Raw genomic sequence first — 24,954 nt, 5'->3', positions numbered from 1 at the left:
GCAAATCCACTAGATGACCAGAGTGAAACTTGTCTCCTTTTCACCTGACTTTGTCCATTTGTGACTGTCTTTCTAAATATTTCTACCATCATGATGTGGTGGATATGAACTGAGAGGAAGACCAACCTGGACACCTGCAGGGAGAGGGAGCTGACACCTGCTTCCTGACAAAACATCTAAGAGAGTGTATGAAAGGGATGTGATGTGAACAGTGTGGAGGCAGATAGAATAATGGACCCACAAATATCTACATGGAAGCTGTGTCTGTGTTTCCTTATCTGGCAAAACCACATATGTGATTAAGGTATGGTCCTTGGGATGATAAGAGTCACCTGAAATATGGCGGATTAACCACCTGAGCACAGTCTAATCACATTCTTAGACTCACTATCCATTAAAGTGGAATCCTCTTCCTCATTCTGGTTAGAGGGAGATCTGAATATGGATAATGGTCAGAGAGGTGGAGCGTTGCTGGGCTGATGATGAACAGAAGGGGGTTCTGAGTGAAGGAAGGCAGGCAGCTTCTAGAAGCTTGAAAAGACAGGAAACAGATTCTTTCCTAGAGGCTCAGAAGTGACGTGGCCCTGCTGAAACCTTGATCCCAGTCCAGTGAGATCCCTGCTTGACATCTAAGCTAGAGAAGAGTAAGGAAATAAATATGTTGTTTGAAACCACTAGCAATGTAGCAATTTGTTATAGAACAAACAAAAACTAGCACAGTGGCTTTAAGACTTCTCTACTCTATGTACAAGAAGGGTGAGCCCTGATTTCAAGAAAAACTGTGAGAAAAGGCTCTGCCAGGAAACACTACTGAGAAGAAAGGACCAGAATCTCAGCTGCTGCAGGAGGCAGTGAAAGCACCTCGTCTTCACGTCTGCTGGAAAGACAGGTTCCATGGGAGGAAGCCTCCTTCTCTGGTCCTTTCAGCATCTCTCCCTCAGGGCTCAGATCTCCGTCCTCCAGGGCCCCACCCCTCCTCCAGCCTGTGGACAGTGTGGAGTGCTGACCTGAGCAGATGACCCCCGCGTCCTCCTTGTGTCTGCAGTCGTGCCGCCCCCAGCCCCGGGAAGGACATCTCCACACGTGGGACTCATTTCCAGCACATTTCAGGTCGTCCAGCCAGATGGGCCCTGATCCCGCCCCGAAGTGAGCAGACCCTGTGGCATTGAGGGCTTCTCCACAGCCCAGCTGCCTGCACACCACGCGGGCATCGTCCAGGTCCCAGCCGTCATCACAGATGGTGCCCCAGGAGCCCTGGTCAAGGATCTCCACTCTCCCGGCGCAGGGACCGCCCCCGTCCACCAGGCGGAGCTGCCTGCTGTCTGAGGAGAGAGAAATGGGACAATGGGGCGTCGACCTGGGGAATGAGAAGGGTCTTCTGTCCTGTGGGACCCTCACCTGAGCAGTAGGGGGCGCTCTCCTCCGAGGCCGCAGATCCTGCTGGTTCAGACACAAAGTGGTCGCACTGGGACAGCGCCTGGGTCTGGTTTCCTGAAGAAACAGCGATGATTAGAGGGTTGGGAGGGTTAAAGAATAGGAAAGTCAGTTAAATTAAATAATTTTTAGGAGGGGAGGGAAGTTTGGGGGGAAATGGATACATATATATGTGCGGCCGAGTCCCTGGCTGTTCACCTGAAACTATAACAACATTGTTAATCGCCTATACCCCAATACAAAGTAGAAAGTTCAAAAGAAAAAAAATAATAATAATGATGACTTAGTCATGGAGCTGAGATGAAAGCTGGCACACACTGGTACAGTTACCATAATCTCAGCGTTCCCTTTCTCCAGGCAGAGCCCTGGTCCTGGCAATGGCACGATTCCTGTTTTCAGCCAAGCTTTGCCCTAAGAATCAGTTAAACAAGCTGTTCTGTCCTTAATCCACCCCTAAATAGAGGAAGCAAAACAAAGGATTTTCTGAAGGAGTTGTACACTTATTTATCTACAATGTTTGTGGTTTTAAAAATACTTATATAAAAGAGATCTCATGGAACAGCAGAGCAAAAAGAAACATTAAAAAATGTCCCAGGGTATTTTGCTCTTAATGTTACCTGACAGAGAATTTATTTTATTTTATTAATTTTTATTTGACTGTAATTGCTTTACAATGTTATGGTAGCTTCTGCTGTACAGCAAATTTAGTAAATTATACATATAAATATAGGCTTCCCAGGTGACTCAGTGGTAAAGAATCTGCCTGCCAAACAGGAGACTGGGGTTCCATCCCTGGGTTGGGAAGAGCCTTTGGAGAAAAAAATGGCAATCCACTCCAGTATTCTTGCCTAAGAATTCCTATGGACAAAGGAGCATGGCAGTCCATGAGGTCACAAAAGAGTAAGACACAACTCAGCAACTAAACAACAACAACTATATCTATCTATCTATTTATATTTATAAATATATATATATATATATACACACACACACACACACCTCCCCTCTTTCTTGGATTTACTTCCTATTTAGTCACCACAGAACATGAGTAGAGTTCCCTGTCTATAAAAAGTTATGATTTATCTATTTCTGTGTGCATGCATGCTAAGACACTTCAGTCGTGTCTGACTCTGTGACACTATGGATTGTAGCCCATCAGGCTCCTTGGCTATGGGATTCTCCCAGCAAAATCTATTTTATACTTAGTATCAATAGTGTAGGCCTTCTGAGTCTGGTGGCTCAGACAGTAAATAATCCTCCTGCAATGTGGGAGACCTGGCTTTGATCCTTGGATTGGAATGTCCCCTGGAGGAGGGCATGGCAACCCACAGTAGTTGTACCAATTTACATACTCATATGTAGGAGGATTCCCTTTCTACTCATCCTCTCCAGGATTTATTTGTGGATTTTTTAATGAAAGACTTTCTAACTGGTGTGAAGTATTACCTGCCTGAAGTTTTGACTTGCATCTCTCTAATTATTAGTGATGTATTTGTTAGCCATCTGTATGTCTGGAAAAAAATGTCTATTTAGGTATTTTTCCCATTTTTTTCATTGGATTGTTTGGTTTGTTGATTGAGTTGTTTGTGTATTTTGAAGATTAATCCCTTGTTAATTACTTCATTTGCAAATATTTTCTCCCATTCTGAGAGATGTCTTTTTGTTCTGTTTATGGTTTCCTTTGATATATGAAAGCTTTTAAGTTTAATCATATCCTATTTTTTGTTTTTATTTTCTTTAGGAATTTGATCAAAAAATATCTTGTTGTAACTTATGTCAAAGAATGTTCTGCCTATGTTTTCTCTAAGAGTTTTATAGTCTGACACAGAATTTAAATAGCCATGATTAAAGTGCACAAAGAATTGATTAACATGACGTGCATCCTGGCAGAGAAAAGATAACAAAAACAGATGAAAATAATGTTTATTATTTTTCTCTAATAATAGTGGGGTATGCAGAGTATTAAATTTTGAAAAATAGAGACAAACTTACAGAATAAAAGAAAACTGCCTGTAAAAAAAAAATTCTACAGCTGAAATTAATAACTAGAGAATGAGTGTATCAGCACTTTCAGTCCAGTTCAGTTCAGTCACTGAGTCATGTCCATCTCTTTGTGACCGCATGAAGTGCAGCACGCCAGGCCTCCCTGTCCATCATCAACTCCCGGAGTTCACTCAGACTCATGTCCATCGAGTCAGTGATGCCATCCAGCTATCTCATCCTCTGTCATCCCCTTCTCCTCCTGCCCCCAATCCCTCCCAGCATCGGAGTCTTTTCCAATGAGTCAACTCTTTGCATGAGGTGGCCAAAGCACTGGAGTTTCAGCTTCAGCATCATTCCTTCCAAAGAAATCCCAGGGCAGATCTCCTTCAGAATGGACTGGTTGGATCTCCTTGCAATCCAAGGGACTCTCAAGAGTCTTCTCCAACACCACAGTTTAAACGCATCAATTCTTCGGCGCTCAGCCTTCTTCACAGTCCAACTCTCACATCCATACATGACCACAGGAAAAACCATAGCCTTGACTAGACGGACCTTAGTCGGCAAAGTAATGTCTCTGCTTTTGAATATGCTATCTAGGTTGGTCATAACTTTTCTTCCAAGGAGTAAGCGTCTTTTAATTTCATGGCTGCAGTGATTTTAGAGCCCCCCAAAATAAAGTCTGATACTGTTTCCACTGTTTCCCCATCTATTTCCCATGAAGTGATGGGACCAGATGCCACGATCTTTGTTTTCTGACTGTTGAGCTTTAAGCCAACTTTTTCACTCTCCTCTTTCACTTTCATCAAGAGGCTTTTTAGTTCCTCTTCACTTTCTGCCATAAGGGCGGTGTCATCTGCATATCTGAGGTTATTGATATTTCTCCCGGCAATCTTGATTCCAGCTTGTGTTTCTTCCAGTCCTACGTTTCTCATGATGTCCTCTGCATGTAAGTTAAATAAGCCGGGTGACAATATACAGCCTTGACATACTCCTCTTCCTATTTGGAACCAGTCTGTTGTTCCATGTCCAGTTCTAACTGTTGCTTCCTGGCCTGCATACAGATTTCTCAAGAGGCAGGTGGTCTGGTATTCCCATCTCTTGAGGAACTTTCCACAGTTTATTGTGATCCACACAGTCAAATGCTTTGGCATAGTCAATAAAGCAGAAATAGATGTATTTCTGGAACTCTCTTGCTTTTTCCATGATCCAGAAGATGTTGGCAATTTGATCTCTGGTTCCTCTGCCTTTTCTAAAACCAGCTTGAACATCAGGGAGTTCACGGTTCATGTATTGCTGAAGCCTGGCTTGGAGAATTTTGAGCATTACTTTACTAGCATGTGAGATGAGTGCAATTGTGCGGCAGTTTGAGCATTCTTTAGCATAGTCTTTCTTTTTGGAATTGGAATGAAAACTGACATTTTCCAGTCTTGTGGCCACTGCTGGGTTTTCCAAATTTGCTGACATATTGAGTGCAGCACTTTCACAGCATCATCTTTCAGGATTTGAAAGAGCTCAACTGGAATTCCATCACCTCCACTAGCTTTGTTCGTAGTGATGTTTTCTAAGGCCCACTTGACTTCACATTCCAAGATGTCTGGCTCTAGATTAGTGATCACATCATCATGATTATCTGGGTCATGAAGATCTTCTATGTACAGTTCTTCCATGTATTCTTGCCACCTCTTCTTAATATCTTCTGCTTCTGTTAGGTCCATACCATTTCTGTCCTTTATTGAGCCTATCTTTGCATGAAATGTTCCCTTGGTATCTCTAATTTTCTTGAAGAAATCTCTAGTCTTTTTCATTCTGTTGTTTTCCCTATTTCTTTGCATTGTTTGCTGAAGAAGGCTTTCTTATCTCTTCTTGCTCTTCTCTGGAACTCTGCATTCAGATACTTATATCTTTCCTTTTCTCCTTTGCGTTTCACCTCTCTTCTTTTCACAGCTATTTGTAAGGCCTCCCCAGACAGCCATTTTGCTATTTTGCATTTCTTTTCCATGGGGATGGTCTTGATCCCTGTCTCCTGTACAATGTCATGAACCTCATTCCATAGTTCGTCAGGCACTCTATCTATCAGATCTAGGCCCTTAAATCTATTTCTCACTTCTACTGTATAATCATAAGGGATTAGATTTAGGTCATACCTGAACGATCTAGCGGTTTTCCCTAGTTTCTTCAATTTGTGTCTGAATTTGGTAATAAGGAGTTCATGATCTGAGCCACAGTCAGCTCCTGGTCTTGTTTTTGTTGACTGTATAGAGCTTCTCCATCTTTGGCTGCAATGAATATAATGGTGTTGACCATCTGGTGATGTCCATGTGTAGAGCCACGTGCAGGCAGCTGTGACCCGGCACACTAAGCACAGCTGAGAGGACTTACTCCACATCTGAGGTCAGGGGCAGCGGCCAAGAGTGCCAGGCTGCGACAGCGTAGGAACAGCCGAGAGGAGCTGCCCAAGTTCAAGGTCAGGGGCGGCGGCCGGGAGGACCTACCCCCCGTCTGAGATCAGGGGTGGTGGCCTAGAGGAGCTACCCCGCGTCTGAGGTCAGTGGCAGCCGGGAGGAGACACCCTGTGTCCAAGGTCAGGGTCAGCCAAGAGAAGCCACTTCGTGCCCAAGGCCAGGGGCAGTGGCTCTGCAGAGCCACCCCATGCCCGAGGCCAGGGACAGCAGCCAGGAAAAGCCACCCCATGCCCGAGGTCAGGGGCAGCAGCTGGGAGGAGCAACCCGAGAAGCAGTGGCTGCATGGGTGCAGGGGGGCCTAGAGGAGCTATCCCACGTTGAAGGTCAGGAACGGCGGCAATAAGGAGATACCCCTCGTCCAAGGTAAGGAGCAGCAGCTGCACTTTGCTGGAGCAGCTGTGAAGAGATACCCCATGCCCAAGGTAAGAGAAATCAAAGTAAGATGGTAGGTGTTGCAAGAGGGCATCAGAGGGCAGACACACTGAAACCATAATCACAGAAAACTAGTCAATCTAATCACACTAGGATCACAGCCTTGTCTAACTCAATGAAACCAAGCCATGCCTGCGGGGCAACCCAAGATGGGCGGGTCACGGTGGAGAGGTCTGACAGAATGTGGTCCACTGGAGAAGGGAATGGCAAACCACGTCAGTATTCTTGCCTTGAGAACCCCATGAACAGTATGAAAAGGCAAAATGATAGGATACTGAAAGAGGAACTCCCCAGGTTAGTAGGTGCCCAATATGCTACTGGAGATCAGTGGAGAAATAACTCCAGAAAGAATGAAGGGATGGAGGCAAAGCAAAAACAATACCCAGCTGTGGATGTGACTGGTGATAGAAGCAAGGTCCAATGCGGTAAAGAGCAATATTGCATAGGAACCTGGAATGTCAGGTCCATGAATCAAGGCAAATTGGAAGTGGTCAAACAAGAGATGGCAAGGGTGAACATCAACATTCTAGGAATCAGCGAACTAAAATGGACTGGAATGGGTGAATTTAACTCAGATGACCATTATATCTACTACTGTGGGCAGGAATCCCTCAGAAGAAATGGAGTAGCCATCATGGTCAACAAAAGAGTCCGAAATGCAGTACTTGCATGCAATCTCAAAAATGACAGAATGATCTCTGTTCGTCTCCAAGGCAAACCATTCAATATCACAGTTATCCAAGTCTATGCCCCAACCAGTAACGCAGAAGAAGCTGAAGTTGAACGGTTTTATGAAGACCTACAAGACCTTTTAGAACTAACACCCCAAAAAGATGTCCTTTTCATTATAGGGCACTGGAATGCAAAAGTAGGAAATCAAGAAACACCTGGAGTAACAGGCAAATTTGGCCTTGGAATGTGGAACGAAGCAGGGCAAAGACTAATGGAGTTCTGCCAAGAAAATGCACTGGTCATAGCAAACACCCTCTTCCAACAACACAAGAGAAGACTCTACACATGGACATCACCAGATGGTCAACACCGAAATCAGCACATTAGATCAACATAAAGTAGAAATAGTAAAATGGAAAATCAGAGGATAAATATTCCTCTATTTAGAAATGCTGGTCCTATGGTAAGTGCCTGGTTAATAATGCTATATAACAAAATTTCCCCCAAAACTTAGTAGTTGAAGGAATTTAATTTTAAATTTTGCTCATGATTTCCTGGGTCAGTAAGTTGGGAAAGACTCAACTTGGCAGTTCTATCTTTGGGGTTTCTCATGTGGTTGCATTTAGATGTCATCTGGGACTGACATCTCTAAAGGTTTAACTGAACTGTGGTTATGTAAGGAAATTCCCAGAAGTATTTTTGTTGTTATTGGAAGGGAGGGATAAAGGAACATCATGTCTGTAACCTAATCCAGAAAGATTTTACATACTCAGGGAAACACAGGGAAGGAGAGGGACAAATAAGGAGAGAAAGGGGAAGCTAGAGCGCGAGAGAGAGAGAGAAAAGAAAGAAAGAAGGATTAAAGCAAAATACTAATCTAACATCTGGGGAATCCAGGTAAAGTTCAGAGAGAATTCATTCCTAGAAAACCTTCACTAAAGGAAATACTAATAACATCAAACCCATAAAATGCCTAGGAGAAAACCTAGTTAAAGATGTGCAAAACATCTGAGAGAAATTCAAGACCTAACTGAATGAAGGGATGTATTTTGTCAGTGAATTGGGAAACTCAATGTTGTCAAAGTCAGTCATTCTCAAATTTATATACAGATTAAATCTAACCTCAATCAAATTCCCTTGTGCTTTTGTATGTCTGAAACATGACAAGCTGATTCAAAATTTACGTTGCTGTTCAGTCACTTAGTTGTGTCTGACTCTTTGTGACCCCAAGGACTGCAGCACACCAGGCTTCCCTGTCCATCACCAACTCCTGGAGCTTGTTCAAACTCATGTCCTTTGAGTCAGTGATGCCATCCAACCATCTCATCCTCTGTCATTCCCTTCTCCTCCTGCCTTCAGTCTTTCCTAGCATCAGGGTCTTTTCTAGTGAGTCATCTCTTCGCATGAGGTGGCCAAAGTATTGGAGCTTCAGCTCAATAATATATACAAAATACAAAAGCCAAGACTGACCAAAGCAGTTGGCAAGAAAAGCAACAACATAACTTCTTTAAATTAAAGTTACCCAGACTTACTATGTGTGCTTACTCACTCAGTTGTGTCCAACTCTTTGTGACCCCATAGACTGTAGCCTGCCAGGCTCCTCTGTCCACGGGGATTCTCCAGGCAAGAATACTGGAGTGGGTTGCCATGCCCTTCTCCAGGGGATCTTCCCAACCCAGGGATCAAACCCAGGTCTCCCGCCTTGCAGGCAAATTCTTTACTCTCTGAGACACCAGGGAAGGTTCAAGACTTACTATAAAATTACAATAATTAAGAAAATGTGGTACAGGTGCAAGGAGAGACAAAGGATACAGTGGAAGAGAATAGAGAGTCTAAACAATGTATTCAGACATATATGTCCTTTCGCTTATCACAAAGGTGGCACTGCAGTGGGGAATAGTCTTTTCAGAAAAAGATTTTGAGTCAACTGGATACCCATATGAAAACAGGACACTTGACCCTTATCCTACACAGATGTCAATCCTAGAAGCAATGTACAATCATATGCAAAAAAAAAAAAAAGTAATGACACTTCTGTGAGATACTCTCAGAGAATATTTTTGTAATTTTGGAGTAGAGAAAGTTCATTTTAGAAGAATATAAGGAGTTCTAGGGACTGGATCAGTGGACTAGTTCAAAACTGAGACAGAAGTACATCAAGGCTGTATATTGTCACTCTGCTTATTTAACTTATATGCTGAGTACATCATGCGAAATGCTGGGCTGGATGAAGAAACAAACTGGAGTCAAGATTGCTGTGAGAAATCTCAATAACCTCAGATATGCAGATGACACCACCCTTATGGCAGAAAGTGAGGAGATATTAAAGAGCCTCTTGATGAAACTGAAAGAGGAGAGTGGAAATGTTGGCTTAAAACTCAACATTCAAAGAACTAATATCATGGCATCTGGTCCCATCACTTTATGGCAAAAAGATGGGGAAACAGGGACAGACTTTGTTTTCTGGGGCTCCAAAATCACTACAGATTATGTCTACAGACATGAAATTAAAAGATGCTTGATGCTTGGAAGAAAAGCTATGACCGACTTAGTCAACATATTAAAAAGCAGAGACATACTGACAAAGGCCCATCTAGTCAAAGGTATGATTTTTGCAGTAATCATGTATGGATGTGAGAGTTGGACCATAAAGAAAGCTGAATGCTGAATAATTGATGCTTTTGAACTGTGGTGTTGGAGAAGACTCTTGACAGTCCCTTGGATGGCAGGAAGGTCCAACCAGTCAATGCTAAAGGAAATCAGTCCTGAATATTCATTGGAAGAACTGATGCTGAAGCTGAAGCTCCAATACTTTGGCTACATGATAAGAAGAACTGACTCATTGGAAAAGACCCTGAAGCTGAGAAAGATTGAAGGCAGGAGGAGAAGGAGACGACAGAGAATAAGATGACTGGGTGGTTTCACCGACTCAATGGATATGAGCTTGAGCAAGCTCCAGGAGATGGTGAAGGACAGGAAAGCTTGGCATGCTGCAGTCCATGGGGTTGCAAAGAGTCAGACATGGCTGAGCGATTGAATGGAACTGACTAACTGAAAGAGCACTACATGGACAGAAAAAAAGTTGATTAGTCAAACCTAAGATGAGTAACTTGGCTCACTGAAGTACAGCATACCATTAAGAAAATAAAAATATAAGGCCAAGAATTAAACACACAAAAATCATAATAAATACTTTTGCCAAAAATCATCATCATGATAATTTGCACCATTGTATTTGTAATAGTCAAGAACTGGAAATAAACTCAAATCTCTGCCAATAGTTGAATGGGTCAACGCATGGTGATGTGATCATTCAAAGGAATACTCCATAATAATAAAAATGAATGAAATGTTGCCATAAAGAACATCATGAGTGACTCTCAAACACAGTTTGGAGTCAAAGAAATTAGACACAAAAGAAAACATACTGTATGCTTTTACATAAAGTTCAAAAAGTGAGAAAATATTCTATGGCAGTACAAGTCCTAAGTAAGCAGTGTTCCCTGGAGAGGAGGAGGACACGGCTATTGGGAGGCAATAGTGATTCTGTGGTGCTGTGAATGTTCTCTTTGTAGATCTAGGTTGGAGAACATGACCTAGGTATACACTTTGTTTGTACTTTGTTCTCTATTATTATCCTTAAATAATAATGTTTCATTAAAAAATAGTATTCATCTAGCTGTTTCTTTCCCTGACATAGCACTTCTTAGCATTTCTCAGCACTTCTTTCCCCTGAAAAAAATGAGTGAACAATGAGAATGCTATGGAGCAGGACCTTACAGAGCCTTCTCAGGACAGACCACCCTCATGTCCTCCACCTGCCTCTGTTTGTAGAAAAACCTTGCTAAAGAATAAATTTCATCACAGAAATAAAAAAAGAAAATCAGAAACAAAGGAAAACAGTCAAATAGGACAAAATAATAATAGTTTAGCCCTAAACAAATTCAAGGACCTTTAGTTCCTTCTCATGGGCTATAGATCACATTCTGAGACATATCTTTTGAGCTATTTTGCAGATACTGAAATCCCAAATAGGTGGTAGCAATAAATTACATGATGACCAGACTAGTGGGGTGCCATTTACTTCTCCACGGGAACTTCCCAACCCAGGGATCAAACCCAAGGCTCTTGCATTGCAGGCAGGTTCTTTACCATCTGAGCAAACAGGGAAAATCATGATCTCCATTTTTCACAATTCCAAGATCGGCCTCAAGGAAATGGGAACAGACCAACACTAGAACTGATGATTAACTGTAATTCAAACAATAAAGGTGACACTGATCAGATCTATTGCGAGGTGATTGTCGGAGCTAGCTGTGCTATTCTGCAGGTAACCTATCTCCGACTTCCACCTGTGCACTCCTGAAATTCCCATTTAAAAACACTCACCCATGTTCAGCAAAGAGGAGCTGGTTCTTTGGTACATTAGTCCTCTGTCTCCCCAGAACTGCTGGTTTCCTCAACAAGTTCAGTTCAGTTCAGTCGCTCAGTCACGTCCGACTCTTTGCAACCCCATGAATTGCAGCACACCAGACCTCCCTGTCCATCACCATCTCCCGGAGTTCACTCAGACTCACGTTCATAGAGTCCATGATGCCATCCAGCCATCTCATCCTCTGTTGTCCCCTTCTCCTCCTGCCCCCAATCCCTCCCAGCATCAGAGTCTTTTCCAATGAGTCAACTCTTCGCATCAGGTAGCCAAAGTACTGGAGTTTCAGCTTTAGCGTCATTCCTTCCAAAGAAATCCCAGGGTAGATCTCCTTCAGAATGGACTGGTTGGATCTCCTTGCAGTCCAAGGAACTCTCAAAAGTCATCTCCAACACCACAGTTCAAATGCATCAATTCTTCGGCGCTCAGCCTTCTTCACAGTCCAACTCTCACATCCATACATGACCACAGGAAAAACCATAGCCTTGACTAGACGGACCTTAGTTGGCAAAGTAATGTCTCTGCTTTTGAATATGCTATCTAGGTTGGTCATAACCCTTCTTCCAAGGAGTAAGCATTTTTTAATTCCATGGCTGCAATCACTGTCTGCAGTGATTTTGGAGCCAAAAAAATAAAGTCTGACACTGTTTCTACTGTTTCCCCATCTATTTCTCATGAAGTGATGGGACCGGATGCCATGATCTTCATTTTCTGAATGTTGAGCTTTAAGCCAACTTTTTCACTCTCCTCTTTCACTTTCATCAAGAGGCTTTTTAGTTCCTCTTCACTTTCTGCCATAAGGGCGGTGTCATCTGCATATCTGAGGTTATTGATAGTCTCCCGGCAATCTTAATTCCAGCTTGTGTTTCTTCCAGTCCTGCGTTTCTCATGATGTCCTCTGCATATAAGTTAAATAAGCAGGGTGACAATATACAGCCTTGACATACTCCTTTTCCTATTTGGAACCAGTCTGTTGTTCCATGTCCAGTTCTAACTGTTGCTTCCTGACCTGCATACAGATTTCTCAAGAGGTAGGTCAGGTGGTCTGGTATTCCCATCTCTTTCAGAATTTTCCACCGTTTATTGTGATCCACACAGTCAAATGCTTTGGCATAGTCAATAAAGCAGAAGTAGATGTTTTTCTGGAACTCTCTTGCTTTTTCCATGATCCAGCAGATGTTGGCAATTTGATCTCTGGTTCCTCTGCCTTTTCTAAAACCAGCTTGAACATCAGGGAGTTCATGGTTCATGTATTGCTGAAGTCTGGCTTGGAGAATTTTGAGCATTACGTTACTAGCATATGAGATGAGTGCAATTGTGTGGTAGTTTGAGCATTCTTTGGCACTGCCTTTCTTTGGAATTGGAATGAAAACTGACCTTTTCCAGTCCTGTGGCCACTGCTGAGTTTTCCAAATTTGCTGGCATATTGAGTGCAGCACTTTCACAGCATCATCTTTCAGGATTTGAAAGAGCTCAACTGGAATTCCATCACCTCCACTAGCTTTGTTTGTAGTGATGCTTTCTAAGGCCCACTTGACTTCACATTCCAAGATGTCTGGCTCTAGATTAGTGATCACATCATCATGATTATCTGGGTCATGAAGATCTTCTTTGTACAGTTCTTCTGTGTATTCTTGCCAGCTCTTCTTACCATCTTCTGCTTCTGTTAGGTCCAGACCATTTCTGTCCTTTATCGAGCCCATCTTTGCATGAAATGTTCCCTTGGTATCTCTAATTTTCTTCAAGAGATCTCTAGTCTTTCCCATTCTGTTGTTTTCCTCTATTTCTTTGCACTGATCGCTGAAGAAGGCTTTCTTGCCTCTTCTTGCTATTCTTTGGGACTCTGCATTCAGATGCTTATATCTTTCCTTTTCTCCTTTGCTTTTTGCCTCTCTTCTTTTCACAGCTATTTGTAAGGCCTCCCCAGACAAAGCTTTCCTCAACAAAGCTGTCTTTAATTTTACCCCGTGCTTGTCTCTCAGTGTTGGGTTCTTGAGTAATGAGCAGCTGAAAACCGAGTTCAGTAACAAGATTAAACATTTCACTACAGAATATCTTTCTTTTTAAGCCTGTTTTCCCTTACTCTCTGCTCTGGGGACATTTCACCCCAGGAGCATCCTAAGTACAGTAGCCCTTCCCTCTCTTACCTGAGCAGATCACAGAGGCCGTGTTGCCATAGGAACAGTCAGGAACACCCAGGGCAGTCACAGGGCATTTCCACAGGAAGGACTCAGTCCCTGAGCAGTGAAATCGGGCTTTCCAGAGTTGATCACTTCCTTCTGCTCTGTTTGGGGTGGAGATGGCGACTCCACAGCCGAGCTGACGACAGACAACATTGGCATTGGCCAGACTCCAGTGGGAGGCACAGAGCGCTCTCCATCGTCCTAAAATGTTCATCTCTACCTGCCCCTCACACTGAGAGGAGCCATTTGTCACAAGCCGGACATCTGTGTACACTGATAGAAACAGACAGGATTTCAGAAAAATCTTATTTCTTTTATAGCTTGAAGTGAGTGTACACAGAGGCTAAATCCTGATGTGCATCTCACCTGAACAGACAACCTGAACAGCTCCACTGTAGTGACAAGTGCCCCCTGGACAGGGCACTCTGGGGCAGACCCGGAGCTCCTGGTCCTCCCCCTCACACCTGAACTCTTCAGCCCAGACCTGGCCATCGGACTCTTTGAAGGGTACTTGTCCCAGGACAGACACAGCCTTGCCACACCCCAGCTCTGCACAGATGACCTGGGCAGTGGGGAGTGTGAAGTTTCCATCAGATACTGGGATCCAGGCTTCTCCAGAATGCACTTCTACTCGCCCTGAGCAGAGTCCATCCCCTCCAGCCAGACGCACAAATCCTAAGAGAAACAAAGAACAACAAACCCAGTGAGTGTTCATGAACCTGGCTTGACAATTGGAAACAACATCTCACCAGCAATTGTGGGAAAGTTTTTCTTTCCATAGTGGAATAAGAGGGGATACGAAGAGAGAATTTGACTGTCATTGTCAAATTGCATTTTCATGAGCAAGTTTCTGAAGAGATATCCAGAAGGATTGCAGGGTCAGTTTGAAAGGGCTGAATCCCGAGAATATATATTGGTTAGGAATGTTAATTCTTATCTGTGGGCCTCGAAACTTCAAGGCCCAAAGAAACTGCCCAGTGGTAAACATTCAAACTTGAGTGCATAGCTGAACTAAATGAGAGTGAAAAAAGATCATGGGATTCGAGAGGTTAGAGGCCTAAGAGCCAGAGAAATTTAGAAGGTCATCATGAAATTTCTGGGGCTAGAATTTTGGGCAGTTTTCTGTGAGCCAATATTCAACTCACTGGGGATGGGAACATCATGCGGGCTGGATCTGAGTGCAGGCATTAGGTCACAATTAGGTAACCTAATTGTGAAAGAAGTTGTTCACAGATAAGTTTGGAAATGACGAAAACTCAGAGAGTCATAGGACAGGGACGGAATGATCCTAGCCATCTTTCTTAAAAACCTAGGATTTATGAACACACCTGAGAGAAAGTGAAGTCTCAATGGGATTACGCAAGACAGCTGAGTTAGTTGATTACTTCATCCTAGACATGAGATTCTTAGCAAATGTGAAGGAGTGATGATAATTTAATATATTCAGAGGAAAACAACAGAATGGGAAAGACTAGAGATCTCTTCAAGAAAATTAGAGATACCAAGGGAACATTTCATGCAAAGATGGGCTTGATAAAGGACAGAAATGGTATGGACCTAACAGAAGCAGAAGAGGTGGCAAGAATACACAGAACTGATGCTTTTGAGCTGTGGTGTTGGAGAAGACTCTTGAGAGTAGCTTGGACTGCAATGAGGTCCAACCAGTCCATTCTAAAGGAGATCAGCCCTGGGTGTTCTTTGGAAGGAATGATGCTAAAGCTGAAACTCCAGTACTTTGGCCACCTCATGTGAAGAGTTGACTCATTGGAAAAGACTCTGATGCTGGGAGGGATTGGGGGCAGGAGGAGAAGGGGATGACAGAGGATGAGATAGCTGGATGCATCACCGACTTGATGAACGTGAGTTTGGGTGAATTCCGGGAGTTGGTGATGGACAAGGAGGACTGGTGTGCTATGATTCATGGGGTCGCAAAGTGTCGGACAAAACTGAGCTACTGAACTGAACTGAACTGAACCGAACTGAACCCTATCTCTATGCCAACTGCATATTCCTTTCCTATTTGGATTTCTGAGATAAGAAGCCAGCAAGCTACGAAAAAGGAGAGTGAGGGGAATATAGCAGAGAGCAAACAAGTCGTATATACTTTAGAGATTTCTAAATTGCAAAAGTTCAATCATGATGAAACATAGATTTGGAAACCAAATACTTGTTCAACAAGATTTTAACACCTTTTATCCCCTGTGCTTCTCCCATTTACCACCTAACACTGCTACCCTTTCCCAATTCTCCCAATGCAGAAAAGAAGAAATGATCTTAAGAGCTACAAATAGATGGAAAGGACACTCCAAAAGGGAAGAACTTCTGTAGGGAGTGAGGTGGGGTGAGTGGTAGGTTAAATGGGGAGTGGATGGAGTATCAGAGAGACCAAGGAAAGGACTCATGATCATGATTCCATACTTCAGGGACCCTATTTGGACAGAGAAAAGGTAATCCAATGGGAAAAAACCCTGCACATCATAAAGAAAAAATTTTTAAATAATTTGCCTGGTTTCTGAGTGTGCTCATGGTTATGTACGTAATGGTGGAATTTGTCCTGGTACTGGACTCTGATTGCATAAGTATGTGAACTTTGAAGTCTCAAAAAGAATGATGTAACAGAATAAAAATCTACTATAGAAAGCAGGAGAGAACAGAAAAGACACCACAGAAATTAAAGAATTGAAGGATTAGCTTGACCACTGATATAAGAATGAATGATGAGGGAGACGATGATCTGCTTGCCTCTTATTATTTATCCACTTTCGTCTCCCCAGAGAGGCCCAGGTCAGGACCCCTAGCCTCCTCTGGCTGGGAGTTTGGTCACAGGCTACACATTCTGATTAAAACATTTTTGTTTAACTGGTTGTTTTTGTTGCTCAGTCACTCAGTCGTGTCCGATTCTTTGTGACCCCATGGACTGCAGCACTCCAGGCTTCCCTGTCCTTCACTATCTCCCTGAGTTTACTCAAACTCATGTCCATTGAGTCAGTGATGCCATCCAACCATCTCATCCTCTGCCGTCCCCTTCTCTGGTCTTCAATCTTTCCCAGCCTCAGGGTCTTTTCCAATGAGTCATTTCTTCTTATCAGGTGGCCAAAGTATTGGAGCTTCAGCTCCAGCATACATCCTTCCAATGAGTTATTAAGGGTTGATTTCCTTTAGGATTGACTGATTTTATCTCCTTGCTGTCCAAGGGACTCTCCAGAGTCTTCCAGCACCACAGTTCAAAAGCATCAATTCTTCAGCGCTCAGCCTTCTTTATGATCCACTCTCACGTCCATACATAACTACTGGGAAAAAAAAAAAAGGCATAGCTTTGACTTATACGGACATTTGTCACAAAGTACTGTCTCTGCTTTTTAACATGCTGTCTAGGTTTGTCATAGCTTTTCTTCCAAGGAGCAAGTGTCTTTTAATTTCATGGCTGCAGTCACAGTCTGCAGTGATTTTGGAGCCCAAGAAAATAAAGTCTGTTGCTGTTTCCATTTTTTCCTCATCTCTTTGCCATGAAGCGATGGGACTGGATGCCATGATATTAGGTTTTTGAATGTGGAGTTTCAAGCCAGCTTTTTCACTCTTCTCTTCACTTTCATCAAGAGGCTCTCCTCTGTTCCTCTTTACTTTCTGCCATTAGGGTGGTGTCATCTGCATATCTGAGGTTATTGATATTGTTATATTAATTCTGGGATTAAAAATTTAGAAAGAACAAGAAAAAAGTATTTCTTGTATTCTGTTTTATATACCCTGATACATGTGAAATATTCAAATATATGCTGAATAATCAATAAAGTCTTATGCATACCAGGATAGAGACTTCTGAGATATAGTATATCTTTTTTATTTTCTACTTGATTTTAAAATTTACATGGAAGAATAAGTGTGTGATAATTCCAAGAAAATTATTAAATAGAAGGCCGATGTGAGTAAAGATATTAAATATAGTAAAGACATATCCTTGTCTGGTCTCTTGCTGTGTGCACATCCTGTGTCCTTAGGCACACGTAGCATCCTTCACACCACACCTGGCCCCTCAGTGCTGCTCAGAGAACGTCACACTTGCCTTCATCAGCTCCCATTGCCATTCTCCTTCCTCTCAGCTACTATAAAATCTTTTCCACCTTCTTCAAAAATTATATTTGTCCACTTACTCCAAATAAGCCCCCGATGCAATTCTCTTATATCATTGAAGTCATCAAATATAAACTATATAATCTCTTAACATAAAACACAGAAATTCAAGTTTTATTACCTCCACCTTTGACTTGTCAGTATATGGCTAAGTGTTCCTCCAAAGTTTGCATTTATACAGATATTTTAAAGGAAAAATTTGAGAGAGAGACTTTTCTAGTAACAATGGAAGAATGTAAGACTCAGAGCATTCCATCAACAATTCTCTATCATCAAAGAACTATGAACATTTATGTCTAAATTTGCAAAGGAAACTTGAAATCTGGCACAAATCCATTAAAATCTCTGATTTGTTAAATGATATCCTCTGTAGGGATACCCTCTATACATGTAAATGATATCCTCCTATAGTAGGAGTAGCCTCCACTCATACTAACCTAGTGCAAAATAATGTCTCACCCTGTTTGTATAGAAACAACTCCACCCAGGAAAGTACATCCTCATTTTTTGTCCCTCCCACTCATAGCCTTCCTGTGCAAAGGGAGTGTGTATGTGGCTGTTAGCAAATGTTTCACTCTTACAAATAGTGAATTATGAAAAAATAAATGATGAGGATTTATTTTAACTGGGAGAATAAACAAAGTTATTTTAGTGTCAGGTAAGAGCACTGGAGAAGAACAGAATAGCAGAGACTTGTAAGAGGAAAGTATATGAAGATGAAGCTCATTGCTCACAGCTACCGGGCACTCAGGGAGGATGGGTAGTTGTCTCAGTCTTCTCTGGCCCACCCGTCCCCATTGTCCCTCTGATCAGACACCAGCTTTCTTGGAACTTCCCTTCTCCCAGCTGGTGGGCATGAACTGACCATACCTGAGCAGACGACTCCTGCATCCTCGCTGTGATCGCAGTAGTGCTTCCCCCAGCCCCAGGAAGGGCACCTCCACACGCGGGACTCCTTTCCTGTGCACTTCACGTTGCCCAGCAAAATGCGCCCTGATCCCGCCCCAAAGGAAGAAGACACAGTGGCATCGAGGGCTTCTCCACAGCCCAGTTGTCTGCACACCACGTGGGCATCGTCCAGGTCCCAGCCGTCGTCACAGATGGTGCCCCAGGAGCCCTGGTCGAGGATCTCCACTCTCCCGGCGCAGGGACTGCTCCCGCCCACCAGGCGGAGCTGTCTGCTACCTGAGGAGAGAGAAATGGGACACGGGGCATTGACCTAGAGAATGAGAAGGGTCGTCCGTCCTGTGGGACCCTCACCTGAGCAGTAGGAGGCGCTCTCCTCTGAGGCTGCAGACCCTGCTGGTTCTGATATGGAGTCTTTGCACTCGTGCAGAAGGCAATGGCAACCCACTCCAGTACTCTTGCCTGAACAATCCCATGGACAGAGGAGCCTGGTAGGCTGCGGTCCATGGGGTCGCTAAGAGTCGGACAAACTGAAGCGACTTAGCAGCAGCAGCAGCAGGACTGCACTGGGCAGCAGCTGGGTCTGGTTTCTTCTAGCAGTGGGAGGAGAATTAACAAGGTTGAAAAGTGGGAGGGAAGGTTAAAAAGAAAAAAGCAGGTAAAGAAAGGTTAAATGATGTCTACCAGTGCTGCACTTTAAGTAGATAATGAAGTAGAGAATTAAACCTAAAATTTTCCACTTCCAGGGAGAATGGAGTTCACAGCAGGCCAATGTGTCTTGCTGGGTCTTTCTAGATACAACTTTAAAAGCTGGAAAATGTTTTTTAAGAAACAGTAAATGTATTCGACATTTGTTAACACAACATGGACTAAATATGCTAAAATTCTAAAGAGTGGAGATTATTTCAATGTTAGTCCAAGATCTATAGCTTCTTTTTCTCTGTGGGAATTTGCCAATTCATTGCATAATTTAATGATGCAGAATCTGGGCTCAGACAAGCAGAGGACTACTGTTGTGACAGGAAGCCAGCATAATCTGGGGATTAGCTGGTGCTGGAGAGACAGAATTAGAGTCTTGAGAGCCTCTCTCACACAGCAGGTCTTCTCCTCAAATCTTTGCCCAGTATATAAGCTGTGAAGGGCAGGAAGCTAGAGAACTATATAAAAAGACTTGGAAAGCAGAGTCTTTTTCATTATTTTGGGTACTTAGCTACCAAAGAATATAGGCTCTGAACTGAAATCTCTGAAAGCCTATGTCACAGGGACAGAGAAATCAGAGATGGACTGAGCGCTACCAAAACTGCAACCCATACTTGTTACAGCTCAGTTTTATGTTATATTTAGATGTTTGGGTGATACACACCCCTTCCCCCTACCTGCCTAGGAAAACAAAGGGTAAATCCTTTCAGGTGTTAGAAAATGTATCAGGAGTATCTTACTTTTTCATATATAATTTATAGCACTCAATAAAAAATGACATGACATTTGAGAAGCTAGGATAACATGACAAATGACCAAAGTGAAAAAAGATAAGAGAATGCAGAGACACCTGTGATAGAAATGCTGGGCTCAGCAGATAAGAGTTTTAACTACAATCAATGTATTTAGGGGAAAAGAGAGAAGAAGAGAATAAACAGGTAAAAACATGAAAAATTAACAAATAATCATAAATAAATAAAAATGTCTAGGAACTATTGCCAACCTAAAATAAAATATCTAGGTTTAAAAAGTGAATGAATAAGTTAAAAGAATTTTATATAGAACTTAGAATATAGTGATTTAGAGGAGTCCGGTGACTGCAGCCATGAAATTAAAAGACGTTTACTCCTTGGAAGAAAAGTTATGACCAACCTAGATAGCATATTCAAAAGTAGAGACATTACTTTGCCAACTAAGGTCCATCTAGTCAAGGCTATGGTTTTTCCTGTGGTCATGTATGGATGTGAGAGTTGGACTGTGAAGAAGGCTGAGTGCCGAAGAATTGGTGCTTTTGAACTGTGGTGTTGGAGAAGACTCTTGAGAGTCCCTTGGACTGCAAGGAGATCCAACCAGTCCATTCTGAAGGAGATCCGCCCTGGGATTTCTTTGGAAGGAATGATGCTGAAGCTGAAACTCCAGTACTTTGGCCACCTCATGTGAAGAGGTGACTCATTGGAAAAAACTTTGATGCTGGGAGGGATTGGGGGCAGGAGGAGAAGAGGACGACAGAGGATGAGATGGCTGGATGGCATCACTGACTCGATGGACGTGAATCTGAGTGAACTCCTGGAGTTGGTGATGTACAGGAAGGCCTGGCGTGCTGCGATTCATGGGGTCGCAAAGAGTCAGATTCGACTGAGCGACTGAACTGAACTGAACTGAACTGAAAGATGAGAGATGAGAAAGAGAAGAAAGAGGAGGAGGAGGGGGAGAAGAGATATAGAGACAGACAGACAGAACTGCAGAAGTAATACCTGAAGATATAACAATAGAGAATTTAAAAAAAAAAATAAATGGAAGAGTATGAAAACCCCCACTCCTAGTGAAGCTGCTGAAAATCAAAAGGAAAAAGGAAAATCTGGAATAATAACAGATTTATTTAATACAAAAGGAGGGGGAAAAGGGAGACAAAAAGGATCATAAAGCATGTTGATCAATTAAAAGCAAATGGCAGATACCAACACATCAATATCAGTAATTGCATTTACAGTGAATGGATTAAGATAAAACAAAATTGACACAAATGTTACTTGCAAAATGCCCACCTTATATTATGAAAGCAAAGAAAGGTTGAAAGTAAAATGATGGAAAAAATGTGCTAACTGTAACAAAACTAGAGTAGCTATATCTATGTCCCAGAAAGTAAACTTTAAGCCAATATATACTGAATTAAAGAGGGAATTTTCATGATTATAATGAGATGCACCCTTAATAAAGATATTTTAGACAACAAAATTCAAGGTAACAGAACATAACTTAGAAACATACTTGACAGAGTGAAAAGAAGAAATAGACAAAATCACAATCAAAATGGGGGATTATTATCATATCTTTTTCAATAGCATGCAGACCAAACATACAAAAAACAAAGAAGAATACAGTATATGTACAACAACATAATCAGCACCTTTAGCTAAGTAACACATAGAGCAATGCACCCAACAATGCAAGAGTTCACATTACTGTAAATGCACTAGGAACTTTTACCAAAATGACCACATAATAGGACAAAATCTTTCACTCTTTGAATTCATACTTTGAATATTTGAATTCATATGGAATATTTGCTCTGACCACAGTGGAATAAAATTAAGAACTAATAAGGAAATATTTATAGCCACCTCTATTTGGGGAAATTCAGCAAGATTCTTCCAAACACCACCTGAGTCTGGGAATAAATTTAAAACTTACAAAATATTGTGAAATAATGATAATAAACACAAAATAATGGTATGATAAATTCTTCTAATAAAACTCAAGTAGTGCCTAAGGGAAGTTTATAGCCTAGATTTAGAGAAGCGGAAAGACTGAAAGTGAAAAAAAGTAAGATTCCAATTAAGAAACTAGATGAGAAAATCTAAAGAATGTAGAATGTTGGGGTTAATTTAAAAAGGAACAAAAATTAATGGAAAAGAAGGTAAGCATAAGATAGAAAATATGGAAGAAAACCCTTTAAACGTGGCTCATTGAAAATTGATGAACACTGAGCAATACTAATGCAGAGCAGAGAGAAAATGAAGCTAACAATACCAAGAATGAAAAGGGACATCAGTATAAATCATACAGATATTTTTGTCATACTTTTTGTGCTGTTGTTTGTTTGTTTGTTGGCTGTGCTGTTGCTCATGGGCTCATAGTTCCCAGGTCAGGGATTGAACCTGGACCCATGACAGTGAAAGTCCAGAGATTTAACCCCTGGATTACATAGTTTTATTAGTACATTTTATACATTTAATGTGGATAAGTACACATAAAGTGTCAATTTCTCCACAGCCTTGCCAACACTAAGTGTCTTTAAAAAAAAAAAAAAAACAGTCATTCTGACCTGTGTGAGATGATGTCTCTTTGTGGTTTTAATTTACATTTCCCTGATGACTGACAATGTCAAGCATTTTTTCATATACCTATTGCCATTTGTATGTCTTCTTTAGAGAAATGTCTATTCAAGACCGTGGCCAATTTTGTAATTGAGTTATTAGGTTTTAAGTTTGTTGGTTTTTTTTTTCTCTTAAGTTATAGGAGTTCCTTACTATTTTTGGAAATTAAAACCTTATATAATTTGTACTAGCTTGCTTTTTCACTCTGTTGATCTTTCATTTGGTTTGTGGAAGCTTTTTAATTTGATATATTCCCACTTGTCTATTTTTGCTTTGTTGCCTGTACTTTTGATGTCATATCCATGAACTCATGAAACCATGTGCTTTTATTTTGTGATGGAGCTAAGATATCACATATCTAAAATGCAATTCTTACTTTGTGAGGATGTTACCTCATCACACATAATAAAATAAATTCAGATAAATAAATAATTTGAAATTAGGTTTTGAATATTCTTTAGTGGAACTATAAAATTGTTTGCAGAAAAATAAAATGATTCAATGTTATTTTGAGATAAAAAAATGGCATTTGAAACATTGCAATAAAGGCAGACGTCAAAAAAGTAAAACATTACAGATTTGACCACATAACCCACCAATACACATATACAACCTTAAAAATATATGTAAAATATGGGGAAAATCTTACAAAAATATTTAAGAAAATCAGGAAGTGATGTTTGTTTATAAAGGGTTCCTATGAATAAATATGAAATTTTAAAACATTCTAGAGAAAAAATATTGTCATGAAAGATATAAGAGAGTATATAGGAAAGAAGATAATATTTTTGTATATAGTGTTTGTGAAAGTCACTCAGTCATGTCCAACTCTTTGCAACCCCATGGAATATAGAGTCCATGGAATTCTCCAGGTGAGAATACTGGAGTGGGTAGCCATTCCCTTCACCAGGGAGTCTTCCCAACCCAGGGATCAAACCCAGGTCTCCCACATTGCAGGCAGATTCTTTACCAACTGAGTCACAAGGGAAGCCCAAGAATACTGTAGTGAGTAGCTTATCCTTCTCCAGCAGATTTTCCAGACTCAGGAATCAAACCAGGGTCTCCTGCACAGCAGGCAGATTCTTTACCAGTTGACCTACCACGGAAGCCCTTATGTGGATAAAAAAATCATGATGTTATGAAGAAAACTATACTTTCTTTTAAAATTAAGTATTTATTTGGTTGTGCTGGCTTTTAGTTTCAGCATGCAAATTCTTATTTGTGGGATCATCAGAGAAAAAAATTGTAACTGCATGTGGTGATGAATATTACTGTATGTGTGGTGATTTACCAATATGTACAAATACATAAGCACTATGTTTTACATTTAGAACTAATATAATGTTACGAGAATTATGTCTCAATTAAAAATTTTAACAAACAAGGTTGGAATATGTGGATTAAATTAGTTTCATTCTTACCTCATTTAAGCTTCTCTGGTGGCTCAGACAGTAAAGAATCTGACTGCACTGTAGGAGACCCAATTTCATACCTGGGTCAGGATGATCCCCTGGAGAAGGGAATGGTAACCCATTCCAGCATTCTTGCCCGAAGAATCCCAGACAGAGGAGCCTGGGAGGCTACAGTCCATGTGATCACAAACAGCACAACTGAGCAACTAACATTTTCACTTTATATCATTTTGTGGACCCAAATTAAACTCATCACTTAGATTTTAAAATATCAAATCTCACTGCATCCTACAGGGTTGGGACAGACACACAGAAACAGACAGTAAGTCACCTTCACACGAGATATAGGCTTCCTCCTTGGGAGAGCATGAAGCGTAATTCCAAGGGTCAGAAGGACACTGCCAGAGAGAGGTGTCTGTTTTCTGACAGTGGATTCCATCTACCCACCGGGGTCTAGAACCTTCCCTGAGACCAACAGAAGAGTTGAGGGTTCCACTCTCCCCACAGCCAAGCTGTCTGCAGATCACGGACACAGTGATGTCTTCCATGGGGCTGCGGCAGACACTGCCCCAGGTCCCGTTGTAGAAAACTTCCAGCCAGCCAGCACACTGCTGGTCCTCGCTCACCATCCTGAGGGCCAGGAACTCTAAGGTGGAAAGGGGAGGAGACAGGACACAGTAAAAACTTTGCTGGATGTTCTAGATTTTCCTTTCTTCTAGAAATAATGAACATTCATCTCTGAGCTTGTTCAAGAGATACCCACTAGAGGACAAGACTGACATCGCCTCCCTTTAACTGACTTTGTCCATTTGTGTCTGTCTTTCTATTTCTACCACA

General features: G+C 41.7%; 2 protein-coding genes across 2 annotated transcripts in view; one reads left to right on the top strand and one right to left on the bottom strand.

Annotated features, from left to right (window-relative positions):
• The window catches only part of LOC120857968 (deleted in malignant brain tumors 1 protein-like), a 239,264-nt gene that overhangs the window by 7,866 nt on the left and 206,444 nt on the right, over positions 1 to 24,954 (top strand). The window contains 1 exon segment of the mRNA XM_040233889.1: positions 13,970 to 14,102. Within this exon segment, the coding sequence (XP_040089823.1) occupies positions 13,970 to 14,102 (133 nt within the window).
• LOC120858764 (antigen WC1.1-like) lies at positions 80 to 14,529 on the bottom strand. The gene is made up of 4 exons (XM_040235069.1): positions 13,962 to 14,529; positions 13,560 to 13,868; positions 1,399 to 1,491; positions 80 to 1,322 (listed from the first exon to the last, which is right to left on the bottom strand). Exons 1-4 carry the CDS (start codon positions 14,308 to 14,310, stop codon positions 808 to 810), a joined length of 1,266 nt encoding a protein of 421 aa, XP_040091003.1. The 5' UTR covers positions 14,311 to 14,529; the 3' UTR covers positions 80 to 807.

This window comes from Oryx dammah, unplaced genomic scaffold (genome assembly GCF_014754425.2).
Source record: "Oryx dammah isolate SB20612 unplaced genomic scaffold, SCBI_Odam_1.1 HiC_scaffold_29, whole genome shotgun sequence".
Taxonomy (NCBI): domain Eukaryota; kingdom Metazoa; phylum Chordata; class Mammalia; order Artiodactyla; family Bovidae; genus Oryx; species Oryx dammah.
The sequence above is the reverse complement of the archived record's forward strand: the minus strand, read 5'-3'. Positions and strand labels throughout refer to the sequence as shown.